The sequence below is a fragment of the Arachis stenosperma genome, chromosome 8 (assembly GCF_014773155.1).
Source record: "Arachis stenosperma cultivar V10309 chromosome 8, arast.V10309.gnm1.PFL2, whole genome shotgun sequence".
NCBI classification, from domain to species: domain Eukaryota; kingdom Viridiplantae; phylum Streptophyta; class Magnoliopsida; order Fabales; family Fabaceae; genus Arachis; species Arachis stenosperma.
In genome coordinates, this window is record NC_080384.1 from 44,433,001 (window position 1) to 44,453,359 (window position 20,359).

The window sequence follows — 20,359 nt, forward strand, 5'->3', positions numbered from 1 at the left end:
AAAAATACAATAAGACGTATAGTTTAAAATTTGATAATATTAATTATAAAAATTTATTAATTATAGACATCATATGTATGAAATTATGAATAGGGATGAATATTATGAGTACAAAATTATAGATGCTATTAATATGAAATTATAGATGTTATGTGTATGAATTTATGGATGTTATGGGTAAATTTATCAATTGAAAAAATTAATTTAAGAATTTTACATTTTTTTAAATTCAATTATGATAAAATTTTAAAACATGTGTTAACTTTATTGTTACTTATGCAATAACTAAAAAATGATATGTGTATGGATGTAATATCTAATAAACATGAATTTAATTTTTAGATGTTAGTTGTATGTAATTATGTATTTAAATGTATAAATGTTATGTGTATGAATTTAGTTAGTACAATATAATTATAAATGCACATAAATACACACAAAAAAAAATAAATCAGTTTATTATCATACCTCATCAAAGCTAGTGTGGTTTTTCATATTCTCAAAAATTGGTTGACTGACAACAATCTCGTCGGGTGAGTCCGTCTGTTATTCAAATTCTTCAACACCTTCTACTATAGGTATCGTATTAAGGTCGAATTCAAATGCCATACTATTTACAATAAAAAAGATGACTTCTTGAAAAAGTTCTTGGCTTATACACTATGTGCTTGCAATGGTATTATTTTTGTGATTTTTGAATAAACATAATTAAATTAACGGAAGGTATATATTAGAGGGTAGTTTTCATGTTTCATATCTCTATTAAGTCATGATAAAAGGAATAGGAAATGATTAATAATAAAAAATGGTAATAATAATAATAATAAAGAACGAAAGTATTTATGATAAGAATTAATTATAATTATTGAATGTAATTGATATTATTATATTTCTATTAGGTTAAGGGACAAAATAAAAATTAATTACAATTATTGAATGTAATTGATATTATTGTTACCGTTATTTATTATTATTATTATTATTATTAGTCTTTATTATATTTTTAAATATAAAAATCAAATTATAAAAAAGAACATTAAGTATTGATTACAAAAATGTTTAATAGTAAAAGATATAATATTATAATTAATATTATTAATAAATAAAATTAATAAAAATATAATAAATGAAATAATAAAAAAATAGAATAAAAAATAAAACTGTCATTAAATAATATAAATAAAATATATTATAAAAAATTTTAGTTAATTATAACCGAAAATTTTTTGTTAAGAAACTTTTTTCCATATATAAATGGAGTTGTCGTATATTAATTGCCAATAAAATCAGGGATGACCTTTTCAACGTGATTAACTCCCGCAATGTCTCCTCTCAATAAACGGCAACGATTGAATAATCCCATGCATAAAAACTTAAAACTTATGGTCCATTATTGGATTATTTATTGTCAGATATGAAGCTTTTACTCTATTTAAAAAAATTTAAAATTTTAATTTTATGAGATTTTTTTTAATAAGTTATTTCTTATCTAATTAAGGCTGATATGAAAATTAATTTTAGAAAAAATAATAAATAGATTTTGGACTTTTTGTCTCGTAGATATTTTTATTTTTGAGTATTAAAAAATACTTTTAAGTTTCTGACTTTTACAAAATTTGAAGGATAAGTCCCTCCGTCCAAGATCTAACGGAAAAGTCTGACGTGGCTCTCATAATACTTGTCACGCATACGCATCGCCTAACAGACTTTCCTCTCACGCATACGCGTGAATCACGCGTACGTGTCGCCATGAATTCAACAAATTCTCATTTTTTCATGAATTCTCCACTTTGCATGCTTTTTTCCATTTTTTTCAAGCCATTCTTGCCTTCAAAACTTTAAATCACTCAAACAAACATATCAAGGCATTGAATGGAAGAAAAGTAAATTAAATTTAGCCATAACTCCATTACAACCCTTGAAAAGACCTCTTGATATGTGTATCCATGCATTGAATATATGTTGATTGGTAGAAAAAGAGTAAACCTTAGAAAGCAAGATTAGTAGAGAATTGAGAGAATCGACCCTCAAACACTAAAGAGATTAGAGTGCAAACACTTTCGATGAGGGTTCGATGCCCAATTCCTTGTTCCTTGCTTTCACGAACTTTCTTCTTGCAAGTATATTTATACTTCATTTTGATATTTGAATTAGTGAAATTCATAAATCATCATACTATCTTAACCCTACTTGTTCATATATATTCTTGGAGATTGATTCATTTTAACCAAGTAGGTAGACACATTTTGTATATTAGTTGATGAACCACAAGAGTTTAGCACGAGGACATTCTAATATTTAATTTACTTTTCTCCCATTCGATGCCTTGATATGTTTGTTTGAGTAATTTAAAGTTTTGAAGGCAAGAATGGCTTGAAAGAAATGAAAAAAAAAAGCATGCAAAGTGGAGAATTCATGAAGAAATGAGGATTTGTTGAATTCATAGTGACGCGTACGCGTGAGAGGGAAGTCTGTCAGGCGACCCGTACGCGTGACAAGCATTACGGGAGCCACGTCAGACTTTTCTGTTGGGTCTGACGGAAACATTTGGACAGAAGAACTGATCCGTTCAAATTTTGTAAAGGTCAGAGACTTACAAGTATTTTTTAATGGTCAGAGACAAAAATATCAGCAGAACAAAAGGTTAGGAACTTATTTATCGTTTTCTCTTAATTTTTTAAACATTTATAAATATTATAACAGTATAATTTTGTTATATTGATAATGGTAATTATTCTTTAATTCTGATATATTTGATAATAACTTATTGAAAAAACGAAAAAAAAGTATAATTTTAAATATTTTACTAGTAAATAAAATTTAAATTTTTAATATATTAATTGCGATAAAATCATTAGATTTTCTAATAATAATAATAACAATAATAATGTATGGTGGCTAGACCAAGTGCGTGCCAAACAAAGAAGGTGGTAACATTATGATTAAGGCTCGTGGCCTAGCCCCATGACAACGGAATGTGATATTATTTTATTATTATGTATGCATGCACGCACGAAATGAGGTAAATTTATTTGACTTCTCTCAATACCGAAAATACGAAACCAAATAAAGAGATCCACATCTATCTGTGGCTAAATAGATGGGTCATGGAAAAGGGTCCTTTGATTTGCACCACACCCATTCCCATCCATTTCAACTCTTCATCAAACTTGTTGCACGTTTGATTATATATTTTTCATCATTTAAAAATAAAATGTTGCCAGCAATTTCGATATGCTAGCTGTGCTAGATATTGTATGTCTGAACTTGGAGATTCGATCCATCAACGTAATTCAATTAAACCAATTTTTATCACTCTATCTAATAAATCTTAAATTTAGTAATTTTTTTTATGTTATTCGTCTATTTAACAGATTAAAGACTAATTTATACATATATAAACTTTATTTAGGGATTTATATTATCACTAATTAATAGATTATTATATGTTTAAGACGAGATTCAAATTTAGAATATTTATTTAAATAGACTAATAAATTAATTAGTTTAAATAAAAAGATATAAAGGAGAGACTATGCGTACAAAATCAATTACATATTGTGTATAAATATATATTATTTAGTTTATTTTTAATATATATATATATATATATATATATATATATATATTTTAATATATATTTGTAGATACGTGTATAATTTAATAGCATATTTTTAATATACAGCTTAGTACTTTATACACATATTCTGATAAACATATACATCATGAAAAGTAAAATAATTAATAATAAATCATTGTCATATTATAATAGAGATTATTCATACATATATTAGCCTTAAGACATATGATTAAGACGATAGATTGTTACAAAAAAAGTTATAATTAACACGATGGGATGAGAGAAAAAAATAAAACAAAACAAACAAACAAAGTGCGGCTGGAGTGCTCGATAGAAATATGTACTAAAAGCATTATTGAATTATATATAAATATAATAAAAAATTATATATAAATATAAATTTAATAAAAAATTAGGCGATCAAATATCACTACAACAATATAGATTATTTTTTAAGGTTATATGTGTAAAAAAATTAAAATTTGTTAAAAAAAACTAATTTTAACACTATTTTAACTATGAAAATATGTTAATAAAAGTTTTATTAAAAATAATATTTTTAACATATAAATAATTGTGAAAAAAGTTTAAATCTTATTTTGATAAATATTGGCTATCAAAAATAATTTGTTAGAAAAATTTGAGAATATATTTTCTGTGATACTTATTAACCGTCAAAAATACTATTTATTTTGACACTTATTGACCATAAAATATTCTCAACAAAATTTTTTAACAAAGAATGAGATGATATCTTGAAACTGAAAAATAAATTGAGATTTTGAAGATAAAGAATGAGTAGTATGGTCTTAAACTAAGAGCATTGTGATGTCAAAATTAAGAGAGTCTATAGAAAAAAAAAATAATGGAGTAAATTGAAAACAAATGAGTGTCAAAATTGAGAAGTAATTTTCGACGGTCAAATTATTCATCAAGAAAACATAGAGAATTTAACATTTGTGATATTTGTCAAAGATACATATTAATTTTAACAGTTAATTATAGTATTAAAAAATAAAATATTAAAATAGCTCTATTTTCTTGTAGTGTATATTTTTAATAAAGTCTAACTAAATTATATATTTATGTATAATGTTTTTTTTTGTAATATCTTTTTATATATAATTATTTTATTTAATTTATTCTCATTTTTACTCTCCTCCTTTATTATTATTATTATCATCGTCATCATCTTTTCTTCTTTTTTTTTTGCCTCCTTTGTCTTATTTTCTCTTATTTAATTTCTTCCTTCTCTTTTATCGTATCATCATTTTCTGTTCAGCAAAGTCAAAACTACTGAATGCAAAAAATTTTAAAAAATCACAAATCTAAAATATTAATTCACCAACTAATAAAATATAATAAAATTATTGAACACAAAAATTTTAATACAAAATACAAAAGTTTTATAATGACCAACACAAATTTTTATATATTAGTTTAAAAAATTTGTTTTCTATAAATTTGTGTATGTGTGAATCACTATTATTAAATTTTATTAATTTTCGAATCTTTTAGGAGGTTTGAATTTATTTTTTTATCACTCTTGTTACTTAATGTTAGTTTTATGAAATAATTTGACAGTGGTTCAGTGTATTATTGATTTGAATATTGTAGTAAGGATAGTTTTAATGAATAAGTAGTTTGGATGAATGGTTTGAAAAAATTGATAGTTATATTATTGATGGGTTAAAGAACAAAGACCAGTGAAATTTGATATGCTTCTTAGTTGATTGCAATGAGCTCCATGATGACCAATTTATAAAGTTAGTTCATTATAATTTCTAAATAATTCTAGGTCTTAGATATTTCTAGATATTAACCTAGATATATCTAGATACTAAACTTAGATATTTCTAGTACTTAATTTATTTATTTATTTAACTTCTAGACTTCTCCATCAAAATATCTACATATTTATTTTTATGAAACAAGATTATGAGAATTCTAAAAAATTCTACAAATATATAGCATAATCAATATTTAGTATGAAGAATTGTGATTTAGTTTCCCTTACTTTTATTTTTGTACTATGTGCAAAAATTTTTGTGCTATATATCGATAAATATTTGTGGTTTTTAACAAATTATTAATATTTATTTGTATTTTATTTTCTGTAATTATTTTTTGAATTTTATATTATTTTTTTATTTTTTCGAATTTTCTGTTGTCTTGTACTCAAGCTAACAGGAATATTTTGCTCCGTAAGCTTGATCCACCAGAGATGTGGCACCCGGCGGTTAACCAAACTTTATGAATAACGAGATTCTATCATGTATCAAGAGTAGGACAGATCAGAAGGGCATTCCGCCTTGCTATCTGCTCTTGTGGAAAGGTGGAGGCCCGAGACTCATTCTTTCGTATTGTCAACCGATGCAATTACAGTAACATTGGAGGACATGTTACACATATATTGACCTATCAATTGATGGAGAGGTTGTAACTGGTTGGACCGATAGCAATCAGGACTTCTTGGTCAACCAGAGAGCATGGCAATTTTTGGCAATGAACCTGTTGTGAGTAGTTCATTTAAGAGTTACATAAAGCTAGTCTGGGTTCGTCATATCAGAGACACACAGCCTCTAGACACTTGGTTATCTGTTCAGCGATACGTTAGGTCTTACATCTTCTGTCTGCTGGGAACTACCATTTTCGCGGATAAATCGACGATGTATGCCCACACAACGTACCCACTGCTCCAAAATTTTGAGCAGATCGGCACTTACAGTCGGGAGTCAGCAACTCTCGCACATCTTTACAAGGCATTGTGTCGTGCATCACAGTATGATTGCAAGGAGATGGACGACCCGCTTGATTTGTTGTTTATTTGGGTGTGGAGTGAGTGCCCTTTTTTTGTGCCCATTCTAACACAGCGGCTTGCACCCGCTGATATACCAGTTGCACGCAGGTAACACCTTAACAGTACATAATTTATTGAATTTTGACTCGTATTTTATTTATTTTTTACTGGAAAGACATAATTTAAACCCTGTTATAATGTTGCGTATTGCAGGTGGAGTCATCATCCACGAACCAGGGAGTGGATGTGGAGGAGTGTATACATAGAAGAGGTCAATATCGATATTAATTTATAAGAATAATTTATGGCATTAATAATCTAACTTAGCTCATGTAACATTTTGCAGTTTGTCTGGTAGCCATATCTAGAGATCATCATCCTGGCCGAACTACATCACCACCTTGATGTGTGTGACACGGTAGGGTAGTTGCTTTCATTCGAGTGTATCGCATGATATCTTGTGGACCGAGTGGTTCACCAGTACGGGTATGCACAGTCTCCCCTTCTGTCGGCACAAGCCATCCTTCTTGACCAGCATTATTACACTTTTCCTAGAGTATAGTGCCATAATTAGAGCATCGTACTCGACGAATAGATTCAACGATGGGAGAATCACTGTAATAGTTAATTGTTAGATAGGAATCTACAACCAATCATCGACTTTAGTCCGTCTGCCGATTATCGTAGTTGGTACCTTGGATTATTCTGGATATACCTGAGGTTGTCAGAGTTCATTCCTCAGCAGCCACATTGCATCCACCCCAGCAGCCATGATTGATTCATGACGATCGGAGATTATACTCACGCTGTCTTTTCTTACAACAAGCCTTCATAAGTTACTAAGAAAAAAGTTTCACACATTAGCGGTCTTACCCTCTACAATGACAAAAGCAATTGACATAATGTTTTGATTCCCATCTTGCGTAACTACAACCAAAAGGTAACCTTTATATTTTTCATATAGGTGGGTGCTGTCAACTTGAACCAGCGGCTTGCAATATTTGAAGGCTCTTATGCTTGGATTGAAACTCTAGAATACCTGATAGAGTATCCTAACACACCACATCTTCACTCCCGTTATATAGGGGTCGTGTTTCTATTTGGACTTGTGAACCAAGCATCTTTTGAACCATTGCGGAGAACCACAACAGTAAAGCTCCGTAAGATTCTTTCCATCCATCGAAAACTTTTACTATCGACTTTTGCTTTGCTAACCAAACCTTTCGATAACTAAGAGTGTAGTTGTATCTTTCATGGACTTTCACAATTATAGATTTTACCTTTATGGATGGGTCGGATTCAACCAATGATTTCATAGCCTCAACAATCGTGTCCAAGTCCAACTTGGAGTGATCTTGTGAGATCGTTCCCATGGAACGCGTGTGCCTCCTATTGTATCTCTGAATCTCCCAACAAGATTTCTTCTATATCAAGCTGGCTCAGATAAGCCAATCACACCCACGTCCATAAGTCTTGCATTTTGCATAGAATGTCTGTGGTTCGGATTCATAAACAATGTAATCAACTCCTCTAAAGATAGTGTAACTCCATATTGTCGCAATGATTGATTTTCTAGAATCGTATTCCACTCCGATCTTGAACTTTCCGTCCCGAAGATTAACAACACCTATAAAAAGAAGAAATTGTTGTTCATCGATCTGTCAATTAGAATTACTCATGTCTTCCTCGACACGATCAACTGGTTTGACAAAGTGAATCGGTTTTACTGCTACTATGGATGCATACGGGTTCGAAGATGATAACATACAACTACTACCTGTCACGAACCGCAGCATACCACTTCATCATTTGTTGCGGTATTAGTCTTGCATGACTGTCATATGTTGATCAGCTTCGATCCAAAATGTCATATTTTAAAACTCTCCATTCGATCGAAAGCATTGATAGAAATCTAATGCAACTTTCTCAACCTCCTTAAAACCTAGTGCACCCATTTCAGTCCATATGAGATTTTTTAGCGTGTCTAAAAAATTAAGATGACAAGTGTGCAATATTACAAATAAATCGTATTCAAATATCACTCCCGTTCACCACTTCTAATTATCCCATTTGAATAAATTATCACAAAAAAAGAAAATTGATTTCTCATAACCATATGTGCGAAGAATAAAGTAAGAAGAAATACAAATTATTAGTGAAATTGGTGTAGTGGGATGAGTAGGGACGAAACTTCCGATATAAAAGGGGAGGCAGCGCCCCTCCTCCAAAAATTTTATGTAAAAAAAAAATAATTAAGAGTGGCCCCTCCAAAAAAATATTGATGGCCTCCTCTAAATTTTAGGTGCTTGGACCATGATCAATTGATCATCATAAGAAAAATTAGAGGTTAGTGATGTTCCTTTCAAATTTTCTCATACACAATTCAAAAGTTCAACTTTCTTTTTAAGGCAAAAAAAAAAAAAAAAGAAAAGAAAAATTCTTTCTTCCGCACTTAAGTAGGGCACCTTACCCGTGAATCACTCTTATGATCTTTTCTTTTGCTCTCTGATTCTCAGGTCTCGTCTCCTTAGTATAGGACAATAAGTAGCAACATCACTTTTCTCCCTTTATTTTGAATTAATTCTTTAATTATTTTTATTTATCTAGTTTATAATGATAATTTAAGTTTTTGAAAAAATAAAAATAATAATTATACAATTATAATATTAACCTTGTATATATATATATATTCTCTAATTATTAATTGTTTGTGATTTTTATATTATTAATTTACAAACAATAAAGTCAGAAGTGTTATATAAATATGATTTAGGATTTAGTTAATTTGATTACATAATATTTATCTATAAATTTTTATAATTATAAAAATTTATTTAAATAATAGATAAGATGAAAACAATAAATATTAAAAGAAATGGGCTAAAAAGATAAAAATATTTCTATTATTATTATATCAAGGTTAATTTTTTTAATACTTGAGGCATTAAGGGTCAATACTTTAATTTTTCAATTAGTTTAAAATCAAACATCCATATTAGTATTTATAATTTTAAATACGATAATTTATTTTTATAATATTTAATATTAGTTTTGAGATATTTGTGTTTAAATATCATGATATACAATATATTTAATTATCTTATAAAGAATATGTCCTATTAATCGTTATATATATTATATTCATCAATTATCTTGTAAAGAATAAATCCTATTAATCGTTATCTCTCCTTGAGTCGAGAACTTCAAGGAGTCCGTACTGAGTTATCGGATTATATTTTTTATGATATTTGTATCACAATATTCGAAATGTGTAATATGTATTTAAATTAGTAAATATTCTACTAATTACATATTTTAATAAATATTAAAATTATTTAATTTAAATTAAAAAAATCAACGAATACCTAGTATTAAAATCGAAAAAAATGTATTGACTGATTATTCAATCTTTAGATTTTTGTAACTTCTTAAAATTATTTTTATCCATTTACGACAAAAATTGCAAACTAAATTTATTTAGCTAAAATAAATCATTAAATTTTAAAATAAAAATATCTTATTTTTCTAATTTTTTTATATAAAATACATAAAAATTTAATTTTTAAAATATTTTTTGACAAAATATATTTAATAGTTGAATATTTTTATTGTATTTAAATATTTTAAAAATATTTTTATTATTAAAAAATTCAAAAGAATACTTTTATCAATAATTTGATAATTCAAATTTTTTCCGATTTACTAATTATGTTTATAAAAAAGTAAAAAATTTAATTTTTAATTAAATATTTTAAAAATATTTTTTTATTAAAAAATATTTTTATCAATAATTTGATAATTCAGATATTTTTTCGATTTACTCATTATGTTTATGCTAAAGTTAGAAAATTAATTTTAATTAACTATTTTAAAAATATTTTTATTATTAAAAAAGTATGTCATCAATAATTTGATAATTCAGATATTTTTTTCGATTTACTCATTATATGTTTATACGAAAGTTAGAATATTGATTTTAATTAAATATTTAAAAAATATTTTTATTATTAAAAAATTTTAAAAAAATACTTTTATCAATAATTTGATAATTCAAATATTTTTTCAATTTACTCATTATGTTAATGAGAAAGATAAAAATTTAATTTTTAATTAATTAATATTAATCAATTTAATTTAGAGTTTAAAATTTTAATTTAAACTTTAGAATTAGTAATTTTTTATTTAAAATTTAAATTTAAAATAAATAAAATAACTTTAAAAATTTAACTTATGTTGCCCAAAAAAATTGATTAGCTATCGTTACTCTAATTTTTATTAGACATACACAGATACTTTTAAGTTTATTTCCACACATCCATGGCATAAACGCAATCAACAAAAAAATCATTAACGATGACTTTACATACATACATACATACATACATACATACAATAGTTCAATCCATTCAAACGAAGGATAAACATACATGTAAGGTTGGAATTTGAAAACACACTTCCTTATTCTATTCTTCACCCAAGTTCACACTTATTATTTAATTTATATAAACACTTAAACTACTTCCAAAACAGACCCGAAAACCTGCCCCTTATTAAATTCCAACCATGCATATAACGTGCTTCTAATTTTCTTTTAGTAATTATTATGCCTTGAGAAGATGAGCATCCATCTCTTTAGTACATTTGTCATAGAATTCCAAGTAACCATAAGGAGCTTCCACATTATCATTAATTTTCTCATATTCAAGTGTCCATTTAGCTGAAACACTTCCATTGCTGTTATCAATCTCTTGAATGGTGAGCTTCAAGACTTTATACTGTTGACTTATGTATCTCCTTCAAAGAAATTGAATTTGATTGTCTTGTTCTTCTCATCAATGGATTCAATTGTCTCCTTGCATGTAGTTACTTTACCATCTGTGCTTGACAATAATCAAAATTAAAAAAATTAAAAAAAAAAAGAAAATTAAGGAAACCTGAGAATAATTATGTCAATTATTAGTTAACATAATTACATACAAATTATGCTAGCCAATGAATTATAACTTAAATGGCACAGTCTCTCCATACTTACTTAAGAGATTGCAGATTCGAGTCTTTCTAGTTTTAGTAAAAAAAATACAAATTATGCTAATCCTTTTTGGTTGCCTTAAAATTTTGTTTTTTTTGTCTTGGAGACAATCTATTTTTTGTTTATATTTTTAGGAACCACAAAAAATACAAGAATTTTGTCAATTTATGCATATACTTATAGCTCTCTTCTAATAATCTTATTCATTATGGATTTTTAAACAATTCATATAATTCTCACTAATATTATTTCATAATAAGAACTTTTTTTGTTGTAAATGGAGGAACCTAATTAAATTTAATAAAATCTCAAAAAAAGAAAATGTTAGAGATATAATTATTTATATATCTTCTCAAATTAAATTTTTAGAAGAAGTGATATTATGACATAATATCAAAGTTTTTATAATAAAAAAGTTTAAAATTTGATTCATGTTAAACTTTAATGAAAAAATTTTTAGCCTAAAATAAATAACAAAGAAAAAAAATCATATAAAAAATTTATGTAAACCCAAAAAATAAATTTTATATGAAGAGAAGGATGATAAACCAGAGAAAGAAGATGATAAATTTAAATAAGATTAATGTTAACATAGTTCTATCTTATATATTTTGTTATCAAACTTTGGTTTCATGTTTATATTTTGTATACTTGATATTTTACATCATATATAAATCACTATTTTTAGATGAAATACTAATTTACTCGAAGTTAAGTGAGAGTTGTCTATCAATTGTTAACTATTGTGTACATCATAGATTGAAAAAAAAAATATCCACGCTACCAACAAATTTACCGACAAAAAGTTTTGACGGTAGCGACTATTCATATTTTAAAAAAAAAATAAACCGACAATTAAATGGTGCAAAGGCTCATTTTATGAAGTCAACGTCATAATTGGATTTTTTCGCTCGGATTTTTTTCCATAAATCATCATATTCCAATGTTAAATTCGCCGCAAGTTATCAAACATAATACCAGCAAATTTTTTTCGTTTTTTCCCCAATAAATCTGTCATTATCCTTTCATTATTATGTTACATTTAATATTGATGTTTTCTCTAGGTATGTTTGTACGTATTTATTAGTCAATAAATCTCAAATTTTCCAAACCTTTAAGTATTACAAAACCTTTATAGAAAATTAAACATGTTGTTCTATTACAAAACCTTAGTTTTCCAAGCCTTTAAGTATATATTACAAAACCTTTGAGTCACTATTTTTTTTGGCATTTTAGCCTCTCATATAGTTGTTCATAGTGTGTCATATCTATAAATGTTTGCAGAAGAGAATAAAAGGACTCAGAACAATTGAATTCTTGAAGAATTCTTACCTTCTAAGATGTGAAAGAGAATTGAGAATTATGAATTGACAGTAGTAGAATTGTGAAAACTGTGTTAAATATTGTGTTTCAAACTGAACTGCTTATACATGTATTTATTGTGAGTAATTGTAACTAACTATCTAACTACTTGTTTTAAGATTGTCAAGAGTAACTTTTTTTGAATTTGACTTAGGCTCAGTTTAAATAAAGAACTTAATCAAATTCTTTTTGAAAAAATAATTTAAATAATAAATAATTATATTAAAAATAATTTATAAATAGATTATTTTATATTTAAATTTTTAATTCTAAAAATATTTATTTTATAAAAAAATGATAAAAAATAATAATATTATAAAAAAATTATTTTTTTAACTTCTCTCTAAACTCCTAAATAATTTTTTAAAAAATTACAATTTAATTTTAAAAATTACACCAAATAATAATACTATTATTTTTTATACATAAAAAACTTAAAAAAATTACTTTTAAAAGTTCCAAAAAATACTTAATCTTCTTACTTATATCAGCTTCTTCCTTTACAATATTCATATATACATGAACGAAAATATCGCCACATCATTGAGATCGGGCTGGCTATACTTACCACTGCAACAATGCATTGATTTATTAGGATGAATTTTTCACCTCAGCCAATCTCATTAATAGATTATCCTCTCGTGTCTTGGACAATAAATCATCATATAAAATATTATTTCTAACACACTAATAGAGTATCAATTTTTGAGGGGCCCTTTACGGTTCTTGCCATCCTCATCCAAAATCCAACAAGCAGCACAAGTTTAATTACGAAAGCCAACAGGTGTCTTTATTGAGTATGCTCCTAACAAAAGGCTATAAATGTCTTGCTCCTTTTGGTTCATTCGGTCGAAGTGGTTTTATGGCAGAGAATATGATATTTTATTGTCTATAGATATATATAACGCCAATTTAATGTGGTATATATGTACTAATTTGTCTGTATTATTGCATGCACCGGCCTGATCCTACTCGTAAATGTATTGACATTTTCATTATTATTCACCACAAATTAAACAAAAATGAAAGCTAAATCAGAGAAAAAAATAAAAGTTCTCAGTTGAGCAATTATGTATGTATTTGAATTGGAGGTATGTTCACACATAAGTAGGAGTTGCTGGCTTTATTAATAGGTTAGAAAAGAAAAACAAACAGAACGAGGATGCCAAAGATATAATAATTAAACTATTTAATAGGATTCCCTATCTTTATAGCTCATCTATATATTCATATATACAAAAAGAATTATTAAGAGATTTTTATACATTTCATGGATTAAAATAAGAAATAGAATGATCTTATCCACTAAATTAAAAATATAAGGAAAAAAAATAAAAGGTAGATGAATGGTGGAAGAAAAAAAAATTCACCATAGAACAAACAAAAATTTTTCAAGAATTATTAGTCAGATATAAATTACTTCTATTGATAACCGAAATTGTGTGTAATGTAGAAATTAATAAGTGAGTAATATTATATCATCAATAAATATTATTATTTTTTGTCAATATTTAATTAATAATAATTTATACTTATATTTACAAAAATTTATATATAATTTGCATTTATTTTTATCAAAATTTGTACATATGAATTAATATAATTTGTATCAGTATATTTTTTAAAATTTACACATATAAATTAATAAAATATATTATTACAGATAACTTAATAGTTATATTGATTAAATGATAGTCAAAATTACTAAAAACTGTTAACTACTAAAAGTTTTTCAAAAACAATGAACAATAATTCTACGTGACCATCAAATTTTACTATTTTTTACCATCATTTTTACTAGCAATAATTTGTCCCATATTTATATATATATTTACACACAAAAAATATATAATTCGAATATATACTTACCAAAGTTTAAATACATGAATCAGTAAAATTTGCACCCATATTCTTTAAAATTTACATACATAATTTTAATTCAGCATTTAATAGCAATAATTTACACTCATATTTATATGTGTTTGTACATAATAAATATATAATTTATATCTATAGTTATTATCATTTACACACATAAATTAATATAATTTATATTTATATTTTAAAAAATATACACACATAAATGATACTTTAGTATTTATAATAGCTAAATTAATTATTTTGTAATGAAATTTATTATTTGAAATTTAGTTAACATATGTTTTAAGAGTATATAATAAGAATATTATTGGTAAAAGATTTTAATTTTTTAATAAACATATTAAAATTTTAAATCTTTTATATTTTTTAATAAAAAAAAATTAATTTGTAATTATACTACTTTTAGTGATTAAATCTTTAAACTAGCAGCAATAATATTAATTGTGGAGAGTTACTTGACAATAGATTTAAATCTTCTAAATTTTAAACTTCACTTTAAAGAATAAAATATAATCTATTATTATTTATTTTATAAGTGAGATTAAGACAAAATATAAAAAAAAAATATTTAATAATAAAAAATCTTACTTTATTCTCTAAAAACCAATAATATTAATTGCGGCGAGCTAAGCTACTTGAGAATATATATAGTAGGAGGCTTGTATTTCCATATAAAAGTCTTGTAAGACTATTCCCCTTGCATCTCTGGTCTAGTATTAATTTGTTCCTACTTCATATTAGTTGTTTCCTTTTTAATTAAGAGATGGCACTAACTGGTAAGCTTAGCACTGAAATTGCAGTCCACTCACCTGCTTCAAAGTTCTTTGACCTCGTGACAAAGAAACAACATCATATTCAAAACGTCTGTGAAAGAGTGCATGCCACCAAGCTGCATGAAGGTCATGACTGGCACTCTGTCGGTGGTTCCGTCAAACACTGGACTTATGTCATAGGTAATAATCACTTCATGTTATCACATTCTGTTAGAGAAACTTTGGAGAATAAGTTATTTTTATAACTACGAAGCCTTTTTTATTCTTTTATGTGTTTTTTTTTAATTAATATTTATTGTGTTAATAAATTATTAAACTAATTTAATTAAATTTAGTTATTAAAATAATTAAGTCATATAGTATTAATAAAAGAGAAATGTTAAGAGGTTAATAAATTTTATAATTTATTGTCATTAATTAATTATTATTAATATTTTTAATAATGTGAGATTATATCTAATAGTATAAAATTATTCACTATTTTTTACTGATTAAATACTAGTCAAATATTAATAAAAGTATTGACTTTCTAGATTTTTTTAATAAAATAATTAATACAGTTTTAAGTATAAAAGATGATTATATAATTTGTCTTTTTTTATTTGAATTAATTAATACATCTTTTTTTCTTCTATTGTTATTGATCTTGATTATCAACCAATAGAACTATATATACATGATGCGTGCACCTTAGAATAGGTTGTGGGGGTACTTTCTCCGAATGAAGTTTTGCTCAAAACATGTATAAAAATCATTTGTATTTGTGATGTGCAACTATTTCTAAATTTTATTACTATCGTCAAGTTATCAAAAAACAATTATTTGGAATTTAATCAATATATTTATGAAGCCAAAATATAATAAAAAACTCATTTTTAGTTAGTCAATATTAATTAATTTTTTGTTAATTCTAATTTTTTAAAATATTTAGGATTTAGATATAATTTAAGATTTAAAATTAAGTATTTATAATCTAAGATAAAAAATTTAAAATATATAAAATAACCTTAAAAAAATTAGTTCTCTAGCATTACTATTTTCATAATTCTTTTGTTCACTTAAAAACGTTTTTTATCCCAATGAATATATGAGTCAGTTTAGTTTTGTTCTAATTTCTTTGTTGGTATTGATGGCTTCTTTTCAAATACTAAGTTTTTTTTCTCTCGGTTCATTAGATTGTGTTGAATGGTGATATTGATAGGAATTAGAAAGAGATTTACTTATAATTATAATTACAAAAAAATAACATACTTTTCTTTCATTTTAAGACAAACGCGTATTCTTTTTTGTTGTTATTACTTATATATAATAAGCATGAAAAATTAGAGAAAGGTAGGACCGAAATGGAAGCAAACATTTTTAGGATCTTATACTAATTTTACACTCATATTTCATCTAAAAATTTACATATATTCCGAAAAAAGCTGGTAGTAACTTAAAAAAAAAACAAATGTGCAAATCTTTGAAAACAAATGTCATAACTTGAAAAACAAAAAAAAATGAAACTTTTTTTTAAATAAAATTGATATTTTATGTTAAAAAAAGAAGAAAAAACAAAATAGCACAATAATAATAATAATAATAATAATAATAATAATAATAATAATAAAATGTGGGGAGAAGATGTTATGAAATGAAGAACATCATGAATTGAAAAGGAAAACAAAAAGTGAAGAGAAATTACCACAAGAGAGAAAATAAATGGGTGTAAAGAGATATAGCGATAAAATTTGGGTTCACATGCAAAAAATAGTTTATTTTCCCAATATTTTATAGACATTGACCTGTTTATCAAGAGTAAAATTATATTTAATCTTATATATATTTTTCTTTTTTACTTAAATTTGTTGATGCTTCACGATAATAATAGATGGTAAAGTAACTACATGCAAAGAGACTATTGAAAGCATTGATGAGCAGAACAAGACAGCCGTATACAAATTTTTTGATGGAGATATTGATCAATACTATAAGGCCTTTAAGCTTATCTTTCAAGTTATTGAGAACAATAATGGAGGTACTTCGACTAAATGGACAGTTGAATATGAGAAGGTCAATGATGATGTTGAAGCTCCATATGGCTACATGGAATACTTTGACAAATGTGCTAAAGAACTGGATGCTCATCTTCTCGAGGCATAAGCTACATTAATTAAGAAAAGAAGGTGTTTAAGAATTAATAAGTTAATAAAGTGTGTACTTATCTAATTAAACTGCATGAATTTAGTCATGAAGAATAATATGGATGAATGTTTGCATCGTCTGCTATCCTTTGTTTGAATGGATTAATAATCGACTTGGATATGTTTATATATATTATTGTTGATGATATTTCTTTGCTTCTTCATTACACTTATGTACGTGTATGTATGAGGAAAAAAGTTTATGTAATTGTATTACAAATAAAAATTGGATATTCACATGCTTTCTATTTTGGTAATTAAAATTATTATATAGTAGGATCCATCACTAAGAACTAATTGATGAACTTAAATAATATAAATATTAAGTAAAATATTAAACTTAATTACGAAAAATTATTACGTTGACAAATCTGATAATAAAAAAAATTAAAATCTATTTATATCTATAAAAAATAGGTTCTCTTAATACACTGTTCGAACTTAAAAAAATTATTTAAAATTCTCAAACTACTTTTCCTAATCTAATTATTAACCTAACAATTTTAAAACTCTAACCTTACTCAACTTTCAATTTCTATTTCTCAACCGCCACCACTTCAATATCCTTCTCTACACCACTACCTCCAACCTCTCTCTGCCAACTCTGCATTGTTTTAAATTCCACTGCTTGTTAAATTCAAAGGAATCATCAAAGAAGAATTAGCTCTTGGAAAAACACACTTTTTTTGTTTGTTCAAATCTCTTCAATTTACAACATTGTTCCTAAGTTCCTGCTTTCTCTTCTTCTTCGAACAAGGCCGCTAGGAATCTCATTATTGGTGGATCACCTTATGATCTTAACTCTTTTCTAATTGCATCATTTTTACTATCTCTAATTCTAATTTTTAATGAATACTATATCGATATTAATTCGATTACTATCAATGACAAATCTGTTAAATTTTTCAAGCAAAGAGTTAGAATTTGAGAATGAAATAAGATTAGAGTTTGGAGATAGTTATGTTAGATTAGGAAGAATAATTTAAAATTTTTGAATATTTTTTTAAAATTTGGATAATTTGTAAAATACAGCCCATCTAAATCGATGTATGTGGGTATAATTTAATTTTAATTCATAATCAGATTTATTAGTATCATAATCTATATAGTTTGATAGTTAGTTTTGATATTTTACTCAAAAATATTTTGATATCACTTAATATATTATTTAAAATCATAAATAATTTTTATATTTAAAATTTGATACTATCATATGTTTACATCAACCATTAAAAATTTTATTTCACCACTATTTTGTTTAGATGTTTAGAGATGACAACATAACAAAACATATTTTACTTTTTCATTACCTATATATGTTATGAATATATAGTAATTATGTATCCTATTATTCATTTCATTACACATTGTGATGTAAAGCAAAGATGAATAATAACCGATAAAGAAGAGAAGAGGAGGTTAGGAAGACACATGGGAACATAGTTATTAGACCCAGTTTGATTTGGTTGGATAGATCGAAAATCCAGTTATTCGGTCATCTAATTGGACCGAATCATTCGTTAAATTAACTGTACAGTAAATTCGATTAAATTTGGTTTAACCCAACAGATTTTCATAAAATTTGGTGATCCGGTCAATAGTTAATTTAACTCGGTCTGAATTGTGTTTATTATTATTATTTTCTAATACCTAAAACGGCGTCGTTTCAGACGCCCCATTTTCCTTATAATGAAATTCTAATGTCCAAATCTGAGTACTCAGTATTTTTTATAACTATGAGTGGAATCCTCCCAACCTAGCTAACCTCATCTCTGTGCTCTCTCTGTCTCTCGAACTCATCAGTCGGCACTCAGTACTCAGTAGTCCTTCACTCACAGGCTCACGGCCTCACCTTGACCTCGCCACCCTCTCGTCTCTCCCCTCACCTCGACAGCCGTCACACTTAGTCTCTTGTGGCCTCACTTCATCGCTCTCTCAGTCTCTCACCTCGTCCCTTTACCTCGGTCGTTGTCGCGGTCCTGTGCCCTGCGTTCGGTTCGTCGGCGATAGAAGCCAATGGAATTAGTCAAGCAGCAACTGCTCCATCGGGTTGTGGTTGTCATCATCTTGTGTCGCGCCAGTCGCGGTGTCGAAACCAATCAATCAGGTGAGTTCCTTTCAAATTTTTTACTCTGTTCTTTCACGAGAATTGTTGTTGAATAATCTGGTAGTTGTTGCTGTTGTTGGTTTTAGAATTGTTGAATTAGAGAGAGATTGAGTTAGAAACTTAGAATTGTTATTGAGTTTGATTAATGTTGTTATTGTATTTGGTTTTAGAGTTGTTGAACTTAAAAAAATTTGAATTAGAAACTTAAAATTATTATTAAATTTGGTTAATGTTGCTTTTGTATTTGGTTTAGAGTTGTTGAACTTGAAAAAATTTAAATACTTACTGGATAACAAAGTTCAATATTTGTTGGATAATTTTTTTGTTGCTGGATAATATTTGGAGACTTTGAGTTGACAATTTGCTAGATAAATTTTTTGTTGTTGGATAATTTTTTTAGATCATTAGTTATGTTTAAAAATTGATATCACTCTTTTATTAATATTTATTAGTAAAGACTTATATTTTAAATTTTAAGATATTATTTTAATTTTATTTATATAATTTTATATTTTTTTAATTATGATCGAATTAATTGAATAAATTAGTGATTTATTAGTTAAATTAATAATTTAGTGATTCAGCCATATGATTGAGTTGATTATCAATTTAGTTCTAATAATTATATACAAAATACATAGAAA

General features: G+C 26.1%; 1 protein-coding gene across 1 annotated transcript; it reads left to right on the forward strand.

Moving 5' to 3' along the window:
- The first annotated feature begins 15,314 nt into the window (after positions 1 to 15,314).
- Positions 15,315 to 17,770, forward strand: LOC130944119 (MLP-like protein 34). Its single transcript, XM_057872285.1, has 2 exons — positions 15,315 to 15,605; positions 17,296 to 17,770. The coding sequence occupies exons 1-2, from the start codon at positions 15,416 to 15,418 to the stop codon at positions 17,565 to 17,567; spliced, it is 462 nt and encodes a 153-aa protein (XP_057728268.1). The 5' UTR covers positions 15,315 to 15,415; the 3' UTR covers positions 17,568 to 17,770.
- Positions 17,771 to 20,359: the final 2,589 nt, after the last annotated feature.

Bases quoted from the DNA above. Each gene is read 5' to 3' on its own strand.
- LOC130944119 (XM_057872285.1), top strand. From the start codon at position 15,416: ATGGCACTAACTGGTAAGCTTAGCACTGAAATTGCAGTCCACTCACCT. The intron at 15,606-17,295 runs GTAATAATCACT...CGATAATAATAG, and splicing joins ACACTGGACTTATGTCATAG to ATGGTAAAGTAACTACATGC.